At 37.9% G+C, this 18269-nt stretch overlaps 2 protein-coding genes and 1 pseudogene across 3 annotated transcripts; all 3 read left to right on the top strand.

The window, feature by feature from the left end:
• The first annotated feature begins 5107 nt into the window (after positions 1–5107).
• On the top strand, positions 5108–7404 carry LOC111312810 (putative alkaline/neutral invertase B; annotated as a pseudogene). Its single transcript, XR_016346872.1, has 4 exons — positions 5108–5506; positions 5626–6057; positions 6285–6843; positions 6927–7404. The product of XR_016346872.1 is annotated as a putative alkaline/neutral invertase B (transcript).
• Positions 7405–7705: 301 nt separating this feature from the next.
• LOC111312808 (uncharacterized) lies at positions 7706–11185 on the top strand. Its single transcript, XM_022913440.2, has 6 exons — positions 7706–8382; positions 8868–9067; positions 9955–10095; positions 10238–10318; positions 10613–10737; positions 10827–11185. The coding sequence occupies exons 1-6, from the start codon at positions 8160–8162 to the stop codon at positions 10873–10875; spliced, it is 819 nt and encodes a 272-aa protein (XP_022769175.2). The 5' UTR covers positions 7706–8159; the 3' UTR covers positions 10876–11185.
• A 3749-nt stretch (positions 11186–14934) lies between these two features.
• LOC111311418 (snakin-2) lies at positions 14935–15874 on the top strand. Its single transcript, XM_022910798.2, has 3 exons — positions 14935–15141; positions 15276–15318; positions 15440–15874. Exons 1-3 carry the CDS (start codon positions 15064–15066, stop codon positions 15619–15621), a joined length of 303 nt encoding a protein of 100 aa, XP_022766533.1. The 5' UTR covers positions 14935–15063; the 3' UTR covers positions 15622–15874.
• Positions 15875–18269: the final 2395 nt, after the last annotated feature.

Raw genomic sequence — 18269 nt, 5'->3', positions numbered from 1 at the left:
GTTGTATGAGACTTGAGTTTAAGAGCATATTATGCTTTGAGTTGCCTAAGGAAACAGTGACTTTGGAAACTAGTCCACGCTCTGTTAAGGAGCGTGTTTCTTAAACGCCCTATTATTGGTAATTTTGGAAAATGGAGAGACCACAAGAACAGCCATGGGCCAATTATTTAATAGCTTTAATATCTGCTCTATGGCTCTGTCCCTGAAAAATGCTGTCCACGAGCAACTATAAGCTACCTAATCTTTCATAATAGGAAACTAAATGTTGGAGTATATATAAAGAAGGCGGCACCCAAAAGAATGTTTTTGATGCCCAGTCAGCTTCAAGTTTAATAATTTCATTGAATTGGGGCGAGGAGGAGGAGCAGCAGCAACACTATAAGCTGTTGGTGATGACAAGGAAGAGAATGGCTTTCGTTAATGGCTTATGTTCTTCCTCTCAGCCTCATACTGCCACTTCCTTCTCAGTATCATTGGCATTGTCTTCAAACACCTGCCAATTGTTTAATGTTTGTTTTTCTTGTATTGTTTTATTTTTTTTACAAAGATATCGTAATTCAAAAATTAAAAAAAATTACATGCATTGAAATTTTATGAACTAATTCAATTAAATATCGAGTTTTTACTTCAATTATTTAAAAAAAAGAGTTTTGTTGGTAGTTCCAGTTAAAGAAGGTAAAAATATTGAAATCGACGAGTTTCGATTAAACTCAACTTCTTAGGATTGATTTTTTTTTTTTGTAAATTGGATATCGAGTCAGGTGACATAAAAAAAAACTAAAAATTTGATCTTACCCAATTTGATATATATAAAAAAATTATTTTTATAATTTTATATTTATTTATATATATTATATATATTTAATTTTATATTTATATTAAAAATAATATCTTATTAATTTTAAATCGAATACGATTTTACACAACATCGAATCGAATTCATATTCGAATATAAAAATAATAAAAAATTTTATCGAATCGAATTTAAATTTTATATATTTAAAATCAAATTAGATTCAAAATAAATAAAAATTCATTTAGATCCGATCCGTTATCATCGTTAGTTCCAGCAGGAGAAGGCAAAGGATGCATTTTGCTGCCGGAATGCAGGTTTTCTAGTTCTCAACGAATAACGGTTGCTCTGTCCTCAGACAACATCCATTAGAGCCAAGCGTCATTCAAGGATAATTTTGGTTATGATTAAAGTACTGCAGAATTAGTAATGTGAAAAAAAAAATGTAATTGCGTGAGAAAAACAATATGGGCCGAGCCTGGGTCATAGTCCTGATCAGTTTTTTGTTTTTTTCGATATGGTAGAAATAATTCAACACCTATAACAAACAAAAAGGGAGGCTCCATTCTTCCATTGAATGTTTACTAAACAATTCAACGATCATGTAAGATGAGTTCAATCAGGCCAGTATTGAAATAGCATTGGCGCAGGTAATCAATGATGATCTAATGAGTTAAGTACTGCAACAGATCAAACAATAAAATAATCAGTTAAGGCGAAAAACATAATTAATTTGCTCTCCCTTTCTTCATTCTAGTAGCCGAAACATTCTCAAAGTCATCGTCAGAGCTTTCTTCAGCCTTGCGTTTCTTAGTCTGCTTCAGGGCAACCTTGGAATCTGTTCTCTTTTTATTTGAAGAAACTGGGTTCATTGGAAGAGTTGTCTTAACAGTAACATATTTTCTGCTACTCTTTACTGCTGAAGCAGCTTTCATGGGAGAACTCAGTTTATGCTGTTTAATCCTCTTTTGTTTCTTCTTAAATACTTTCTTTGCTTCCTCTATGGGGAGCAAACTAGACTCCATCATCCAGAATTTACATAGGAATGCATGTTTCTCTATAAACAAATTCCACAAAATAATAAGACAGGAAATATGTATTCCGAGATGAATGAAAACAGTCATACAGAAGGATTTGTAGGGTAAAATGAGTTAAATAAAGTCAATTCGTACCACACGATGGTCGATTTAATGGATGGAAATAAAGAGGAGACAGAAAGTTGTTAGAAACTACCAAATAAGAGAAGCAAAAATCATGAGCATCATCAATGTAGCAACATATAGCAGTATTACACTTCCAATCTTAGTTAGAGACGACGCTATTCAAATGAGGATTTAGACAAGGCATTCAATTGGAAAGTAAATATGGGCGTTGGAAAGTGATTTAAGAAGATAACTTTCTTGCATGGCACAAAGCAGGAATTAGAGACCCTTTGGCATAATAGACTAGATTTATTTATCTTTCAGATTAACAAGAAGTTGGTTGCAACAGAGTAATCAAGCTAGTACAAGGGCACAAGCCACAATGGGAAATGAGAGAACAAATAAGAAAAATTTCTGAGTATTAGAAAAGAAAATTCATCGCCAGTGACAAAAAATGAGGAACTAAGAAAGAAGATGAATGCTATCAATATACAACCAAAGTCTACAGTTACACATTTGAAGGTGCATAACTCCATCTGGGTCTTTACCATTAATTCTATGAATAAATCTGACTGAATGAGGGCTATATAGTAACCCAAGTAACCAAACTTGACTCACCACAGCTGGTCAAGATAATCCTCTCAAGAAAGAAACGTCCATTTCATTTTCATCTTATCAAAGAAGTGTTCTATTCTTTCTTTATTCTGGTTTATAGATGACCTTTGCACTTGAGAAGTTTATCAATTTTTTGTTTATTCTCCAGTCTCAACTGCACCAGTCTTTGTTAGGGTGCTGCAAGTGTCACAGTTGGAGACTCAAGCTCCGATTGTCCGCTCTAGCCCTCCTGACCTCACGGTTTTATCTTACAAAAAGGGCCTCACAAGACGGAGGTGGTGTAAACTCTTATATACCTCAGTGACCCTCCTATTATGTTCGATGTGGGATTTAGGACTCTCTTCCTTAGGTCTGTGACATTTTCCCGTACCCAACCTCGTGATACCCTCGTCACGGAAGCTGACCACCATGCCTGCTTCCCTTTGAGGTGCTTGACGTGGATCGAACGATTTAAGACTAGCTCTGATACCACCTGGTTTTGTCCTACAAAAAAGGCCTCACAAGACGGAGGTAGTGTAAACCCTTATATACCTCAGTAACCCTCCTATTATGTTCGATGCAGGATTTAGGACTCTCTTCCTTAAGTCCGTGACATTCTCCCGTACCCAACCTCGTGACACCCTCGTCACGGAAGCTGACCACCCTGCCTGCCTCCCTTTGAGGTGCTTGACATGGATCGAACGATTTAGCTCGTGACACCCTCGTCACGGAAGCTGACCACCCTGCCTGCCTCCCTTTGAGGTGCTTGACATGGATCGAACGATTTAGGGCTAGCTCTGATACCACTTGTCACAGGTGGAGACTCAAGCTCCGAACCTGCGCGGTTCCGGGACTTAGGCATTCACCCTTCAGACGTCCCGAATCAGCCTGACCGTCATGGTTCACACCCTTGTGAGGTATTGTCCGCTCTGGCCTTCCTGACCTCACGATTTTGTCCTACAAAAGGCACCTCACAAGGCGGAGGTAGTGTGAACCCTTATATACACCCCAGTGACCCTCCTATTATATTCGATGTGGGATTCAGGATTCTCTTCCTTAGGTTCGTGACACAAGTCCTAACCAAGACATAAAATTGGCCTTGGAATTTAAGCACTCTTACCTTCATTACCAGCATAATTGCATCCACCACCTCATTGTGGAATCTTTACTAGCAGAATTAAAACGATAAGAAGCTAATGATGAAGAAGAAGAAGAATTTTGTGGCTTCCTTTTTTTCAGTGTTTGAGAGGAAAATTGAAAGCAGCAATTAAAATCGTTGGAATTCGTTAAGTGGGCTTCAACGGTCGATTTTTGGGGTATATATAGATCAGGGTGATGCTAACTTGCGCCGGTGAGGTACAAAAACCCTTTCGCTTTTCGCGAAGGTTTGGGCTCACTGGGTTCTTTATGTGAATGATTGGGCTTCTAAAAAACACATAAATTGGCCCAAAATATATTTGGTCATGTTCGGCCCAATTGTTATTTCTAAATATTTTTGGCAATTTGAATTTCTTTTCCTTTTTAACCATGTCTTTTAATATTTGGGAAATTATCAGAACTTTTAAAATGGAATGAAAAATATTGTCTTCATACATGCTTGAGACTTGATTTGTTTGGGACAAATCTATCTGAACGTATAATTGTTTCTCCTTTATGGGACAAATCTATGCATGTTTCCTTTAACTTTCTATTTGTTTGCTGCACTATTGGTTTATATGAAAATTAAATTTGTTGAGAAAATTTTATGTACATCAACAAAAAGAAAAAGAAGACATGAAATGTTCAATTAGATCGAAAATGATACGTAGCCATGAACGTTAGCGAAGAGGCTGTGAGGTACGAGAATCTTTCACTTTCAAGGAATTGTTGATGCCAATATCCCAATATCAAGATGATGGCCATCTACAATAACTTCCAAATGGGTAAATGCTGCCAATATATTATATCGTTTATAATAAAGGAAAGTTTTTCTTTTGCCTCGATTTTCCCAAATGCAAAATTGACTGTTTATCCTTTTAAAAATGTTAATTATGAGTTTTAGTAGGACAATGTTCTAAGGGAGTATCCGAAGCTTCCAGCGGATCTTCCAAGATGTTTGCTTCTTCCAACCTGTCGGTCACCTGCGTGAACTCTACAGCAGAGACAATCCAGTTCAACCAGTCAATGAGAGTTCATAACTGGCAACAGCAGGTGGTGCTATGGCAATGGCAAGCTAATGTGCATGCTATCACGTGACAGACAAGTTAGAAGCATGTTCTTCTCATTTCGTTGATGCATCCGAAGTGATGGGGGATAGTGTTCCTGCATTTCCGAGGTCTAACATTCTCTTATATGTTCTGCAATCTCAAGATAGTTGTATTGGGGTGTTTTTTTTCGTTGTCAACCCCACAAGTTTCATACATTGATTTGAATTAGTAAGCATTATTTTCTTCTTTTTCCTATGCAAAAATTTTCATCCTTGGGATTGTGAAAAGACCATTTGTTCTATATAATTCACAATTAGCTCTGATGCAAAGTTTGTCTTTTAATTGAATGCAGATTGCTGGATTTTGTTCTGTTGTTGGGTCAAATTCTCTAAATTTTGAGATCAAGAATGTGTCCACTAGGCATCGATGTCTCCCAAAATGGAAATGTCAAAACGCTGGAGTCAGCAGGAACCATATTTGAGGTTGAAGATTCGGATATCCTGAGGATTTTGGAACGACCCAGAGCAATAAATGTAGAGAGGAATAGGTCCTTCGCCATTGAGGAAAGGCCTTCGGGTGAATTGTCAATAATAGATCACCTTGAAGGTCTATCTCCACATGGTAGAAGGTCTGGATTTAACACGCCTAGATCACATACTTAATTTGAGACACATGCCACGATAGCTGAGGCATGGGAGAATTTGAGGCGCTCCATCGTTTACTACCGCAGACAACCTGTTGGTACCATTGCCGCATTAGACCATTCTGTTGAAGAGCTAAATTATGATCAGGTTAATTCCCATTCTATAGCTTTGTGCTATTCTATTAGTAAGTACCATTTACTAATTAAACATTTTTGTAGGAAACTAAGTAGAACTGTGTAGTTTATTACTATTACTCTCTTTTGTAGGTTTTCGTTAGAGATTTTGTTCCTAGTGCCTTGGCATTTTTGATGAATGGAGAGGAAGAAATAGTTACAAATTTTCTTCTGAAAACACTTCACTTACAGTCATGGGAGAAAAGGATAGACCAGTTCAAGCTAGGCGAGGGAGTAATGCCAGCAAGTTTCAAAGTGATCCACAATCCAGTAAGGAATAGTGAAATTTTAATCGCAGACTTTGGTGAAAGTGCAATAGGGAGAGTAGCTCCTGTTGATTCTGGATTTTGGTGGATTATTTTGCTTCGTGCATATACAAAGCATACAGGAGACTCTTCCTTAGCTGAAATGCCTGATTGCCAAAGGGGCATGCGCCTTATTCTGAGTTTGTGTCTTTCAGAAGGCTTTGACACATTCCCAACTCTTCTCTGTGCCGATGGATGCTGTGTGATTGACCGCAGAATGGTTTGTTTCTTACACGTAGTTTCCATCTTTGTTTGTTAATTTCTTAATGATTTTGCCTTTTAAGGCCATTTCTTTATCTGAGAAACAATATTGCCCATTTTAAAGACCAAAATAACAGAGCAAAGTGAATATTGCCAAGGAATGCCAACAGTTGAAAGTAAAAATTGTTCCTATTTCTGCATCTGAGAAAGGAAAATACTGACTTATTTTCCTATTATGTAATCCAGGGCGTGTATGGTTATCCAATTGAAATCCAAGCGCTATTCTTTATGGCTTTAAGATGTGCTTTGCTTTTATTAAAACAAAACCAAGAGGGCAAAGAATTCATGGAACGTATAGTTAAACGCCTCCATGCCTTAAGCTATCACATGAGGAGTTACTTTTGGCTGGATTTAAAGCAGCTAAATGACATATACCGCTATAGAACAGAGGAATATTCTCATACTGCAGTCAACAAGTTCAATGTGATGCCTGATTCACTTCCAGACTGGGTGTTTGATTTCATGCCAACTCGTGGTGGTTATTTCATTGGAAATGTCAGCCCTGCAAGGATGGATTTCCGTTGGTTTTGTTTGGGCAATTGTGTGGCAATTTTGTCATCTTTGGCAACTCCAGAGCAAGCTGCAGCCATAATGGACCTTATTGAATCACGCTGGGAAGAATTGGTTGGAGAAATGCCATTAAAAATTTGTTATCCAGCTCTGGAAAGCCATGACTGGCGAATTATAACAGGTTGTGACCCAAAGAACACCAGGTGGAGTTATCACAATGGAGGATCTTGGCCTGGTAATTAAGTTTCTTATTGCTATTATGCTAGAGAAAGTACTGTTTAAATTGCTTTAGATTTGCTGAAGACCTTTCAATTGCAGTGCTTCTATGGCTCCTAACAGCAGCTTGTATCAAGACTGGGCGCCCACAAATTGCCAGACGTGCCATAGAACTTGCTGAAAGCCGGTTGTCAGAAGACCACTGGCCTGAGTACTATGATGGAAAGCTTGGCAGATATATTGGGAAGCAAGCTCGTAAGTTCCAGACTTGGTCCATTGCTGGGTACTCGGTAGCTACAATGATGCTTGAAGACCCATCTCATTTGGGTATGATATCATTGGAGGAAGACAAACAGATGAAGCCCCTCATGAAAAGATCTACTTCCTGGACTTGTTGATCTTTGGATCTTTAATATTTTCAAAAAGACTGATAGAAGTTTATGAATTTTAGATTTCTATGTAAAATAAATTTATTTTCAGTTTTTTTTTTCTGGTGGAAGGTAAACTCACATCCAGAGAAACTTGTTCACGATTTGAAAGTTTGAGATCTTATACATATATTTCTTTCAAATGATAATGCAAGACAAATATTCCCCACCAAATTCTGAGTGAATGGTCTTTGGTAGCTGAGATAGGTAATCTGAAAGATTGAAGGATCAAGATTAAAACGAAGTGGTAGGGCAGTTTGCCCAACTTTCATTGACAGAGTTTAATAGGTTTGCTGCCCTCTCTGAAAGATGGTCAGCCGGTTTTTGTTCTTAAAAATCTTGTGTGGGTCGGAATTGGGATTGTCCCATGGGTTTAGGCTCTTTTCAGCGAATTAATTACGCCATTCAATCTGCTAGATATTTTAGGTGCACATCACACTCAGTCTCAGGCCTGTACAATTGAACCCCAAATCTAGCCATCCATGCATCATCATCATCACCTAAACATCATCAAAAACTCTCCTAATCGAACGGACCAAGAAGCATGGTCAGTCGCCACGTCTAGATACTGGCAAACTATCCTGTCAGTCGTTACGCTGAAGTGAGCTAATCTTATCTTATCCATATAATAATGTATGGATAGATGCAACACCAGAACCTGCTCACTTACCACGACCCCATTCATATACGCAGATTGACAACGTGGCCGGTTGTTAGAGGTATCTCATGTTTGTTTCTATCTCATCCTACGTACCTCTTCCGGTCTCGTCCCAAAAAAAGTAGGACTTTCCCTTATTTGACCCCTGAAAAAAAGGCTGAACCTTTTGGGCACCCTTCCAATTGAAACTACCTCAAAAAAGGAAAACTTGGACACAACCGGAACAAGAAAGAAGTTTGGGGAGAGACAATGAAGGCTAACAAGAGTCCGATCCGCGCGGTGGCTACATGGATCCGGCGACAACCACCCAAGATGAAAGCGTTTTTAGCGGTTCTGTCAGGGATGGCGGCGCTTTTGTTCTTGAGAATGGTCGTAGAAGATCACGACAACCTCTTTGTTGCTGCCGAGGCTGTTCATGCCCTGGGCACCTGTGTTCTTATTTACAAGCTTACCAAAGAGAAAACTTGTGCTGGTACACCATTTCTTTTCTCTTTTTAAGTTTTCTCCTTTTTTCTTTCCCTTTCATTCAATTTGTTGGGTTTGGGTCATATTTCCAGACTGAGGTGGATCCATCATTCCAATGGGTTTCCTTAATTAATATTGCTAAACGCTGGGTGTTTTTATTTTGGCGGATTTAATTTCATCATGCATAATTATCACATATACACCCGTATTTGCCTCTTATTATTAAGAAGACCAATGCACTTTGTGACTGTAAAAAAATATAATCTTCGGCCTTAACCCTTTGTCCTGTTTCTTATCTTTATTTCTTTCCTAATTTGGATGGTTCTTGATTGTTAACTAATGTTACAGATATTATCCTTTAGTGGAGAAATTTAATTATCTAGTTTCTTAAAGGGAAATATGTTTATTTTGTTCATAGTTCATTATCATCAATTACTGGATTTTAGTTTGTCTTATTACTATCCACTTCCCTGATGTAATATCTCTTTGCAGGAATTTCTCTTAAATCGCAGGAACTAACAGCTATATTTTTAGCTGTTAGATTGTATTGCAGTTTTGTCATGGAATATGACATACATACTCTACTTGACTCAGCAACATTAGGGTCAACCCTTTGGGTTATTTATATGATTCGTTTTAAACTGAGGTCAAGTTACATGAAGGATAAAGACAACTTTGGAATCCACTACGTGGTAAGCCTTCATATTGAACTTATGGATTCTGATTATTAGCATAGGCACTTTTTATTTCCGTGTTATTGCTCCATTGTTTCAAATGTGTCTTTTTACAACGCACTATGCACCATGCTTATTTGTTTCTTCGTCTAGTGAATGTAGTGACAAGTATGTCAACATTGCTACATAACCTAGTCTCGTTTATGAAGATACGAAAGTTTGTGTTTCAGTTTCAGTGGGATTTGCTTCTTATTGAGTTTTTATTGATTTTAGTATGCCCTTGGTTTACCATTTAGGTAGTTGTAGATATATTGGTCATGGCAAAGTTTTCTTTCCTTTTCTCACTTGAGTTATTAACTATGTTTTCCCCTAATTAATATTTACGACATTGCCCCCCCCCCAATTATGGGAATAGTTTGACGATGATCTTAGATGCATATTCTCTTGATCTAACTCAAGTACAATAATCTATGTCTCATAAGAAATATTTTAGAGTCTGCCAAATGATTGATGAGTTCTTCTCTGTTTTTATTGTGTCTCACAAAAATGTCAAACATTTTTCTAAGATGTTTAATTACAAAAGTGAAAGAACTGAGCCAAGGAGAAGAGATATGATAATGCATTTAAAGAAATGGCAGAATCAATATGCTTTAGAAAATTTTATCTGCTTTGGTGTCTACCGTTTCTCAAGACTATTGTTAAGCCAGTGCTTCAGACTAGTAGGTTTGTTGTTTTTCCTAATAACTTATATATATATATATATATATATATATATATATATACATGCATTTGAGCAGATGCACTGGCGCATGCTTCTTTGTTTTTTTTTTTTTTTTAAAGCTTTTTCTTTATGTACTTTGAACTGTTTTTCCCACTAACAGCTTTTGGTTATCTCCTTGATATAGGTGATACCTTGTGCTGTTTTGTCGTTGTTAATTCATCCAACAACAAGTCATCATTTATTCAACAGGATTTGCTGGGCTTTCTGTGTTTACCTTGAAGCTATTTCAGTCCTGCCTCAGCTAAGGCTAATGCAGAACATTGAGGTAAGGCAGCAACTGATAAACACTTGTCTGTTGCCTTAATTGGATAGTTTACCCTTAGCCTATACTGAGCTTATGTCAAGCACTTTTACATTAAAGCAATGCTCCTTCGGATATATCGCCTTTCATTTTGTCCCTTTTTCAGATCGTTGAACCATTTACTGCACATTATGTGTTTGCATTGGGAGTTGCAAGGTTCTTGAGCTGTGCACATTGGATTATCCAGGTATTAACAGTAATTATTGCCAGGACAGCTTTTAGTCATGTCTAAGGCACAGTGGCACTGCCTGTATAGAATTCTTATTGATATCATGTAGAAGGGACTTGCTCTACTACCTTTTATGGTTTATATATTCAGACACTAAATATATGGTTGATATCTTGACATTAATGTATTTTAGGTCTCATGTGGAATGTAATTCGCAGATATCCTCCTGTTTTGGTTTTATTCTAGTGCTAAACAATGGTTCTAGATTGATTGACTTGCATGTTTCATCTAAATTTGTGTTCATTTACCTAGGTATTTGACTCTCAAGGACGCTTATTGACAGCTTTGGGCTATGGATTGTGGCCTTCTCTGGTCCTGCTATCTGAGATTGTCCAGACTTTCATTTTGGCAGATTTTTGCTACTACTATGTCAAGAGGTGGGTGCCATGCATAAGTTTTGCAACATGCCTTAAATATTGAACCTCTTGATATTTACTAAAAAGTTTCTATTCCCCCGTTCTTACAGTATTTTTGGTGGACAACTTGTTGTACGACTCCCCTCTGGTGTGGTTTGAAGTGTGAACTTATAGGTTAATTCTGCAGCTAAGAGGCTCTTAAAGATCCCTGTTGGTCATTAGGATATGTACGTTTTATTCTCTTCTGCAGCCACTAAGGTAATGGTTGCAGGGTAATTATAAAGATGAGGATAAGTTACATGTACACACATAAATAGTTTATTAGAATTATTTCACTAAATTAACTTCACAGTATCAGCATTAGTATTCTCGTGATGAGGCCTTTGGAGAGTTTTATGCTTTATCTTCGCACATGCTTACTACCAGCATTTTAGTTTTGATGATGAATAAAGTAACGAAATTGCAGTAAGTTCCCGATAAATGATCTGCGTTGCTTAATGTTTAAATCATCAATGTCGTTTTATATCCTTTTTCCCCTCAAGTAATTCTGTTAAGCATTGATGTATAACATTGCATGATAAAAGTTTCCTCAACGGGAGGAACAAAGTCTATCGATTCCATGTCCTGCTAAGTGCTAGTGTCACGGGTCGAGACTCAAGCTCCGAACCCGCGCGGTTTCGGGATCCGGGCATTCATCCTTCCGGCGTCTCAGATCAGTCTTTTGTCACGGTTCACATCCTTGTGAGGTATTGTCCGTTCTGATCCCCTCTGGCCTCACGGTTTTGTCCTACAAAAGGCGTCTCACAAGGCGGAGATGGTGTGATCCCTTTTATACTCCAGTGACCTTCCTATTATGTTCGATGTGGGATTCAAGACTCCCTCTCAGGTCCTTGACATTCTCCCACACCCAACCTCGTGACGTCCTCGTCACGGAGGCCGGTCATCCTGTCTACCTCCCTCGAGGCGCTCGGCGTGGATCGAACGGTTTAGGGCTGACTCTGATACCACTTGTCACGGGTCGAGACTCAAGCTCCGAACCCGCGCGGCTCCGGGACCCGGGCATTCACCCTTCCGGCGTCCCAGATCAGTCTTTTGCCACGGTTCACACCCTTGTGAGGTATTGTCCGCTCTGGCCCCCTCTGGCTTCACGATTTTGTCCTACAAAAGGCGTCTCACAAGGCGGAGATGGTGTGATCCCTTTTATACCTCAGTGATCCTCCTATTATGTTCGATGTGAGATTCAGGATTCCCCTTTAAGTTCGTGACACTAGTGTTTTGGTAGCCTTGCTTCTGTAATATCTGGTGATGTGCGGGCCCTTTTCAAAGCATTACAGAATTAATATGCCGTTGTGTCTGGGGCCTTGGGCTAATCATGTAGAACATTCTACATCAATGGTGGCAGATTCAACATTATATATCTGCTAAAAGAAACCGCTGAAAGGGCAGGAACGTCAAGGATGGAGTTGCTTCTTGCTTCGATAAAGGCTTCAAGGTTCAACAAAATCTAGTATTGAAATCTGGGTAAAGGCTATGGACAGAGAATGAGCAATTTTAAGTTGTATGACTACTCCCAAATCATATCAGTACTCAACAATGGCAGTGATGAGCAGGTCATAACATGGGGTTTCTTTTCCTACTTTCTTTGATTTTCTTTTGCTTTGACATGTTTTATGTACAAAAGGTTAGGCAGAAATCAGGGATTTCGAAAGGCATTTTTTGTTCTGTCCCTTGGAAATGATAATATTCCCATTGCAGAGTTAAATAAGAAAAATGATACTAACACTTAACAGCATGCCAATTTAAATAAAAACGTGGCATTGATCCTCTTGTGCAAGCTGGGACGCATAAATTGTCATGATTACTCTACTAGCCAGCTGTCCAATATTCTTATCTTTCAACCCATGTCTTATCTTATCCCAAGTCGCAACAAGGATTCGTTCCACTTCTATGCTGAATCCTCGAGTTTAGTGTTCAATCATTGGTCCAACGAAGACGACAATGATTTAACTCGTGCTGGTTTTGAAACTAAGGGCCCCAAGGCGAACCTACTCCATTTTTCGTACATTCATTAATTTAATAATAGTTTTTTTTAATCCAATCGTATTCACGATGATCTGGCTGGATCAGCGTTAGCATTTCACAAGTACTAAAGTTGCCAGGCCAACAGTGTAGCTATAGCCTCTAAAGCTGATAGGTTGGTAAACTGCAAACAAGCAAAACAATCCACCGCTTTCTGTTTTATATTTATCCATTTGAGACTTTGCTCGGCTGATTCCTTTTCAAAAATTTGTAGTATTTGGTAGTGGGAAATGGGGTGCGAGAATCGAAATCATTAGGTGTTGGTAGTAGTTAAACAATGATAAATGCTTAAGATAAAGACTAACTTTAATACTTGCTAAAACAAGGCATGATCAAGCATAGAACAACTCTAGAGCCTAAGAAGCCTTCTTTCATAAAGAACTACTGAAACGATGGATAGGTATCAGTCAATTTGGCGATGGATTGGATGAGCACGGTACAGCTGTTGTGGGAGGAGACTTCCATACAGCTGTCAGGTTGATTACGGTGGGTACTTTGAGTCAGGACTAATGAACATTTGCGTAAGTGACAAAATCCCATCCTTATCCTACTGAGCTTGCCGATTAGGCAACTCATGGGTTTCATTCCGATGCTTCCAAATCTAGCACTTCCAATGCAGGTGTGGGGTATCGAGAGAATTGTAAGTTAGTTGATATTGCATCTTTTTTCAGTTTCCCTTTCATTTTGGTTGCAATGTGAGAAATATCGAATTCCCTTCCTTTCATTTATGGTAATATGTATAGGAGCCAGCTGAATGAAAAATATGAAATAATTAAAGACATGAAAGCTGAAGCTAGAGGAACCATTGGTTTCACCTATGCCTAAAATCACAAGGCAAATGCTGTTCTTTTGCACAAGATACATATACACAAAGAGATAGTCGTTTCAGATATAAGAGTAAAGCATATTCCAAGAACTTCTGCCAAGAGAGTTAAGGATGACATTAGAGGTGTTTAGTTCTCCCAATATTACAAGGCGATGAGTCCATAAAAGTTTGCCTAAAGAAAAGGAAAAACCACCCAATAATATAGTAGTTTTCATGGAGGCTCTCTTTGAATCCACCGGCCAACTATTAGCTGTCAAGGTGGTTAATGTATTCCCATATATATTTAAGTTCCAAAACAAGTTTGCTTTACATTTCCATGCCTCTAATAATGCAACTCTGATATTTGCATATGTCATTACTCAATTCCCCCCAAGTTTTGGTCATAGTCTGGCCTCTGGTACTGTTGTGAAACTACATATATTAGGTGGCAATCATAATTGTAAAACTTTTAGGTAAATGAGAAAGAGATACGCTAATAATACAGGGGATTTCATAAAGTTTGTTTTACTGAAATCTTATCCAATTCAGAGAAATGAGGACAAACTGGAGTTCACAAGGTTTTGAATAAACTCACAGAATAATTAGTTAATGATAAAATGCATGCATCTATACTTCTATAGGAAATGGTAAGCTAATTAATAAGATGTTATGTACATTGACGAGATCTGGATTTTTGCATAGTGGCTGAAAAGACACACTCTTGTGTCTCCTTCATGAAAATTTGATCACATACAAGCTCTGAGTATTGACTTGTCAGTTGTAATATTCAGGCCAATATCGTCTTAAAAGCAAATTAAAAGAAAATTTTGAAATGATCCAAAGATGGGTTTCACATTTTCCAATCAGAAAAATCAAAATCAATTTGTCAACGAGTATAGAGATATTCAGTTAAGTCTGCCTTAATAGAAAAAAGAAAACCATGAATCATGATTCATATATACTTGTATTACGTGACAATAATTTTTCAGAGCCAGCTGATTTAGATTATCAGAAAAATCCAAGTTTTCAGGTCTATTCGTTAACCCCACAGAAAAGGATAGTAAGAAAAGCAAAAACCACTTGCTTGGCAGAGCCCCTACTAGGTAAATGAATGAAACACACCATATCCTTATTCCAGCTTAAACAATGAGAAAATTATTGCTTTGCTCCAGGTTATTTCAAAGGGGCTTTTTGCTTCCACCATATATTCTCTGGCAAGTCACCATTGCACATTTCTTTTTTCTCCGCTCTTCCGCGTACTTGCTTGCCATCAGATTGTTTCGTATGTTGGCATAGCATGCACCTAACCCCTTTCAATTAGTACTACAGCCACTACTTTTCTCTCTCCCTAACATTTTTGCTATAAATACGACCAACTTCGCTTCTATTCCATACAGAACAGTAAGTTAGAGACACTAGAAAACCAAAACAAGGCTCTATTTCTAATAATTAGGTCCTTAGTCATGGCCACTTCTAAGGCTTTGATTGCCTCACTTCTCATCTCTCTTCTTATTATCCAACTGGTTGAAGCTGATCAACTGGTAAAGCTTGATCACTTTTGATCGTCATTATAAGCTTTGTTTTCGCTTCTGTTTCTTTTCTTGAATAGTTCAAGCAATGAAAATTCTGTTCTTGCTAGTTATAACCTTAAGCTACATGTTCTTGTGAAATACAGGTGACAAGTGGCAGCAAGGGAACCAGCCCTCCAAAGAAAATTGGTAAATTTATTATACACATCAATATGATCCTCGTTCATATTGAAAATAAATGTGTGAAACAGTACGTGTAGCTAAGACCCTTGTTGATATATATATATATATATATATATTTGGTTTTCAGACTGTGGTGGAGCTTGTGCAGCCAGGTGCCGACTAGCATCTAGGCAACGCCTATGCAAGAGGGCATGCGGGACATGTTGCGCACGCTGCAACTGTGTTCCTCCAGGAACTGCAGGGAACCAAGAAATGTGCCCCTGCTATGCTAGCTTGACCACCCACGGTGGCAGACGCAAGTGCCCTTGAGTTGATCAACTTGAAACGAATCTCTCCTTTGATGATAATGAGTTTTGGTGAAATAAATTAATGCTTGGTGTGAGAATAAATAAAAAGAATGTCCTATATAAAGCAAAAGTCATTTATGCAATGACTTGTTTTCTTTCTTTCTTTCTTTCTTTTTTTTTTTAGCGTGATATTAATATGATTAATGATTTGTTGTTTTAAATTTGAATATATATAGTGAAAGAATAAAGAAGTTTCTATGGTTCTCTTTGCTTTATGTTAGTAGTATTTTTAATGTTTCCACTGTACCTGTGCTGTCAATGGTTTTTGGGAGGGTTAGCGGTTCAGGGGCAATGATCGGGGCCTGGGGCCTATGCATTCAGATTTGATACTTGGTTTCAAAGGATGAGTTGTAAAAATATAGTGCTTAATTGATAATTTATACACCTACTCTTTTAATGGGACACTTAATTGATAAATCTAGTCGGGTTGTCACTCTTTTTAATCATTGACGTCCAATTCAAAATACTAGAATTTCTGTCTACTAAAAAATTTGAGTAGCCCTGATTGGTTTAAGCCATGCAAAGTTACTTCTACAAGAGGTTTTGAAACTGTTTAACGTGCCATTTGGTGACCACTTTCAATGGATAAGACTACAACGCCCTCTTATCCATTGCTATAAACAGATGAACTCTTTGCATAAAAGAGAGAGATATACATTGAATTTTCTTATACAGAGACACAAGCCAAAAGTATTTTGGATTGTAATCGATGATTTATTTCTAATAATGGGTTACTTTACAACTAGTTATGAAGACACTTTTAAAAGATCCTCAGGTGTACTTGTGACTTGGTCAGTGTTTTAGAGAATAGGGTTTTGAAATTCTCCATGGCAGCGCTCCCTTGCTTAAGAAGAAACCGCAAGAAGATAAACTCAGCAGATTACATTTGTTAGTGTTAACTGTTAAGCCCGGTGGCCAGTTGGGCAATGGAATGATGGCCCAAGCTCCCAATGATTGGGCCTCTTTCTTAAGAAATTGGCCTATTGGAATTTGTCTCCTTTTACCGTTAACATGATAGAAATTCGGCCCCTCACTCACATCCCTAATTAGAAGTTTGAATGTCCAAAATATTAGCACTTAATTTTTGTACATTCCATAAATAAAACACAACTAGATATTTTAGTGGTGATCAAAACTTTAATTAGCAATTAGTTTTCAATTCCCAATTATTATTGCCAGAAATCAGTGATTTAATTTCTTTATTCATGGAAAAGAAAAAATCAGAAGTAATTAATTTCAATGTCAAATGATTTCCATTCCGAGGCTATAAATGATATACCATTGCTTTGGTTTAGGTCATCCTTCACTGTTTTGTATTGGTAATGGAAGTTTTTTTCAAAGTCCTGATGTTTTCTTTTCTTCTTGTGCTAGTTGTAGTAGCAAAAGATGATTTTCATGATCTTAACTTTCTAGCTCTCAATGATGTTCTAGATCCTGAATTTCCATTACGTCCTGAAACTCCATTACACTTAGAAACTCCCTCGGGCCCAGGATTGGTTCCTTAACCTCTTTTATCTCCAGACATTTCTTTTCCCCCAGAGGATGGTTTTATTCAAACAAAACCTTTCCCCCCAGAAAATCCATCGGTTCCAGCAACCCCATTGCTGCCAGATGCTCCTTCTGCTCCAAACCACCTGAAACATTCCTCTTTCCTCCTCCATTAAGCATGCATTGCAAAGACAGGTGTGCTTTGCTTTGCTCCATTCCACTCCTATCTAAACCATGTCTCGATCGCTGTTATCTAAGGTGCGAATTTGCTTTATTGAAGCTTGAATTTAGTTGTACTAATAATTGCGCACGGTCCATGCCTGTCAGTTTCAGTACTCTCAGTAAGAAATCTTGCCAACCTTAGTTCATATTTATATCTACAAAACACATTTCTTGCCTACAAATTTTACTGAAACAATTCTCTCGATCTGCGTTTCAGGTAGCGCAGAATCTGAAAGCTACGTGATTTCCTGTTATCACAAATGCATGAATAACAAATAACTTGCTGTTTGTTTTGTAGAATTTGCTCGAGCTAGTGTATCATGATCTGTATAATTTAACACACGGTCATTAGATTTTCACCTTTCTACTATGTATTTTCTTTGTTTTCCATTTTTTCCCCATTGGATTTCCAATGTCAAGTTGCCAACTCACTTTTGGTCACGAAGTTCAGTTGGGCCGAGGTGGGCAGAACCATCTGTTGAAAAAGATCGACAAACCAAGAAAGCTGTGACCCAGAATGCATCACTATCAACGTCAGAGTAGGGGCTGCTTGCCTCGGCTCTTCCAGGCCTCCACCTGGACTCCCCCTAACTTGGGTTGGAGCCCACCGAACTTTTTGCTTTCCGAGGTAAACGATAGCGTAGATTGATTAACATTATTAAATGGATGAAGTTATAACCCTTTCGGGAAGGCAGGGTGATAAAAACTTGTTAAAAGTCCGTAATGGAGGCAATTCTTTAAAGGGCAACACTAGGCCTTTAGTGTGTCAGTTTGAATTCTTTTTGTCTGAACAAATAAAATTAGCATTTGATTTTATGATTTAGACATAAATCCTGGTTCAACTAGCTAGTTTAAACCTAGTATTTGGTCACATTACAATTTCAATTACAAAGTTGATAA

This window comes from Durio zibethinus, chromosome 1 (genome assembly GCF_047325235.1).
Source record: "Durio zibethinus cultivar Kanyao isolate XHJ-2024 chromosome 1, ASM4732523v1, whole genome shotgun sequence".
Taxonomy (NCBI): Eukaryota; Viridiplantae; Streptophyta; class Magnoliopsida; order Malvales; family Malvaceae; genus Durio; species Durio zibethinus.
The sequence above is the reverse complement of the archived record's forward strand: the minus strand, read 5'-3'. Positions and strand labels throughout refer to the sequence as shown.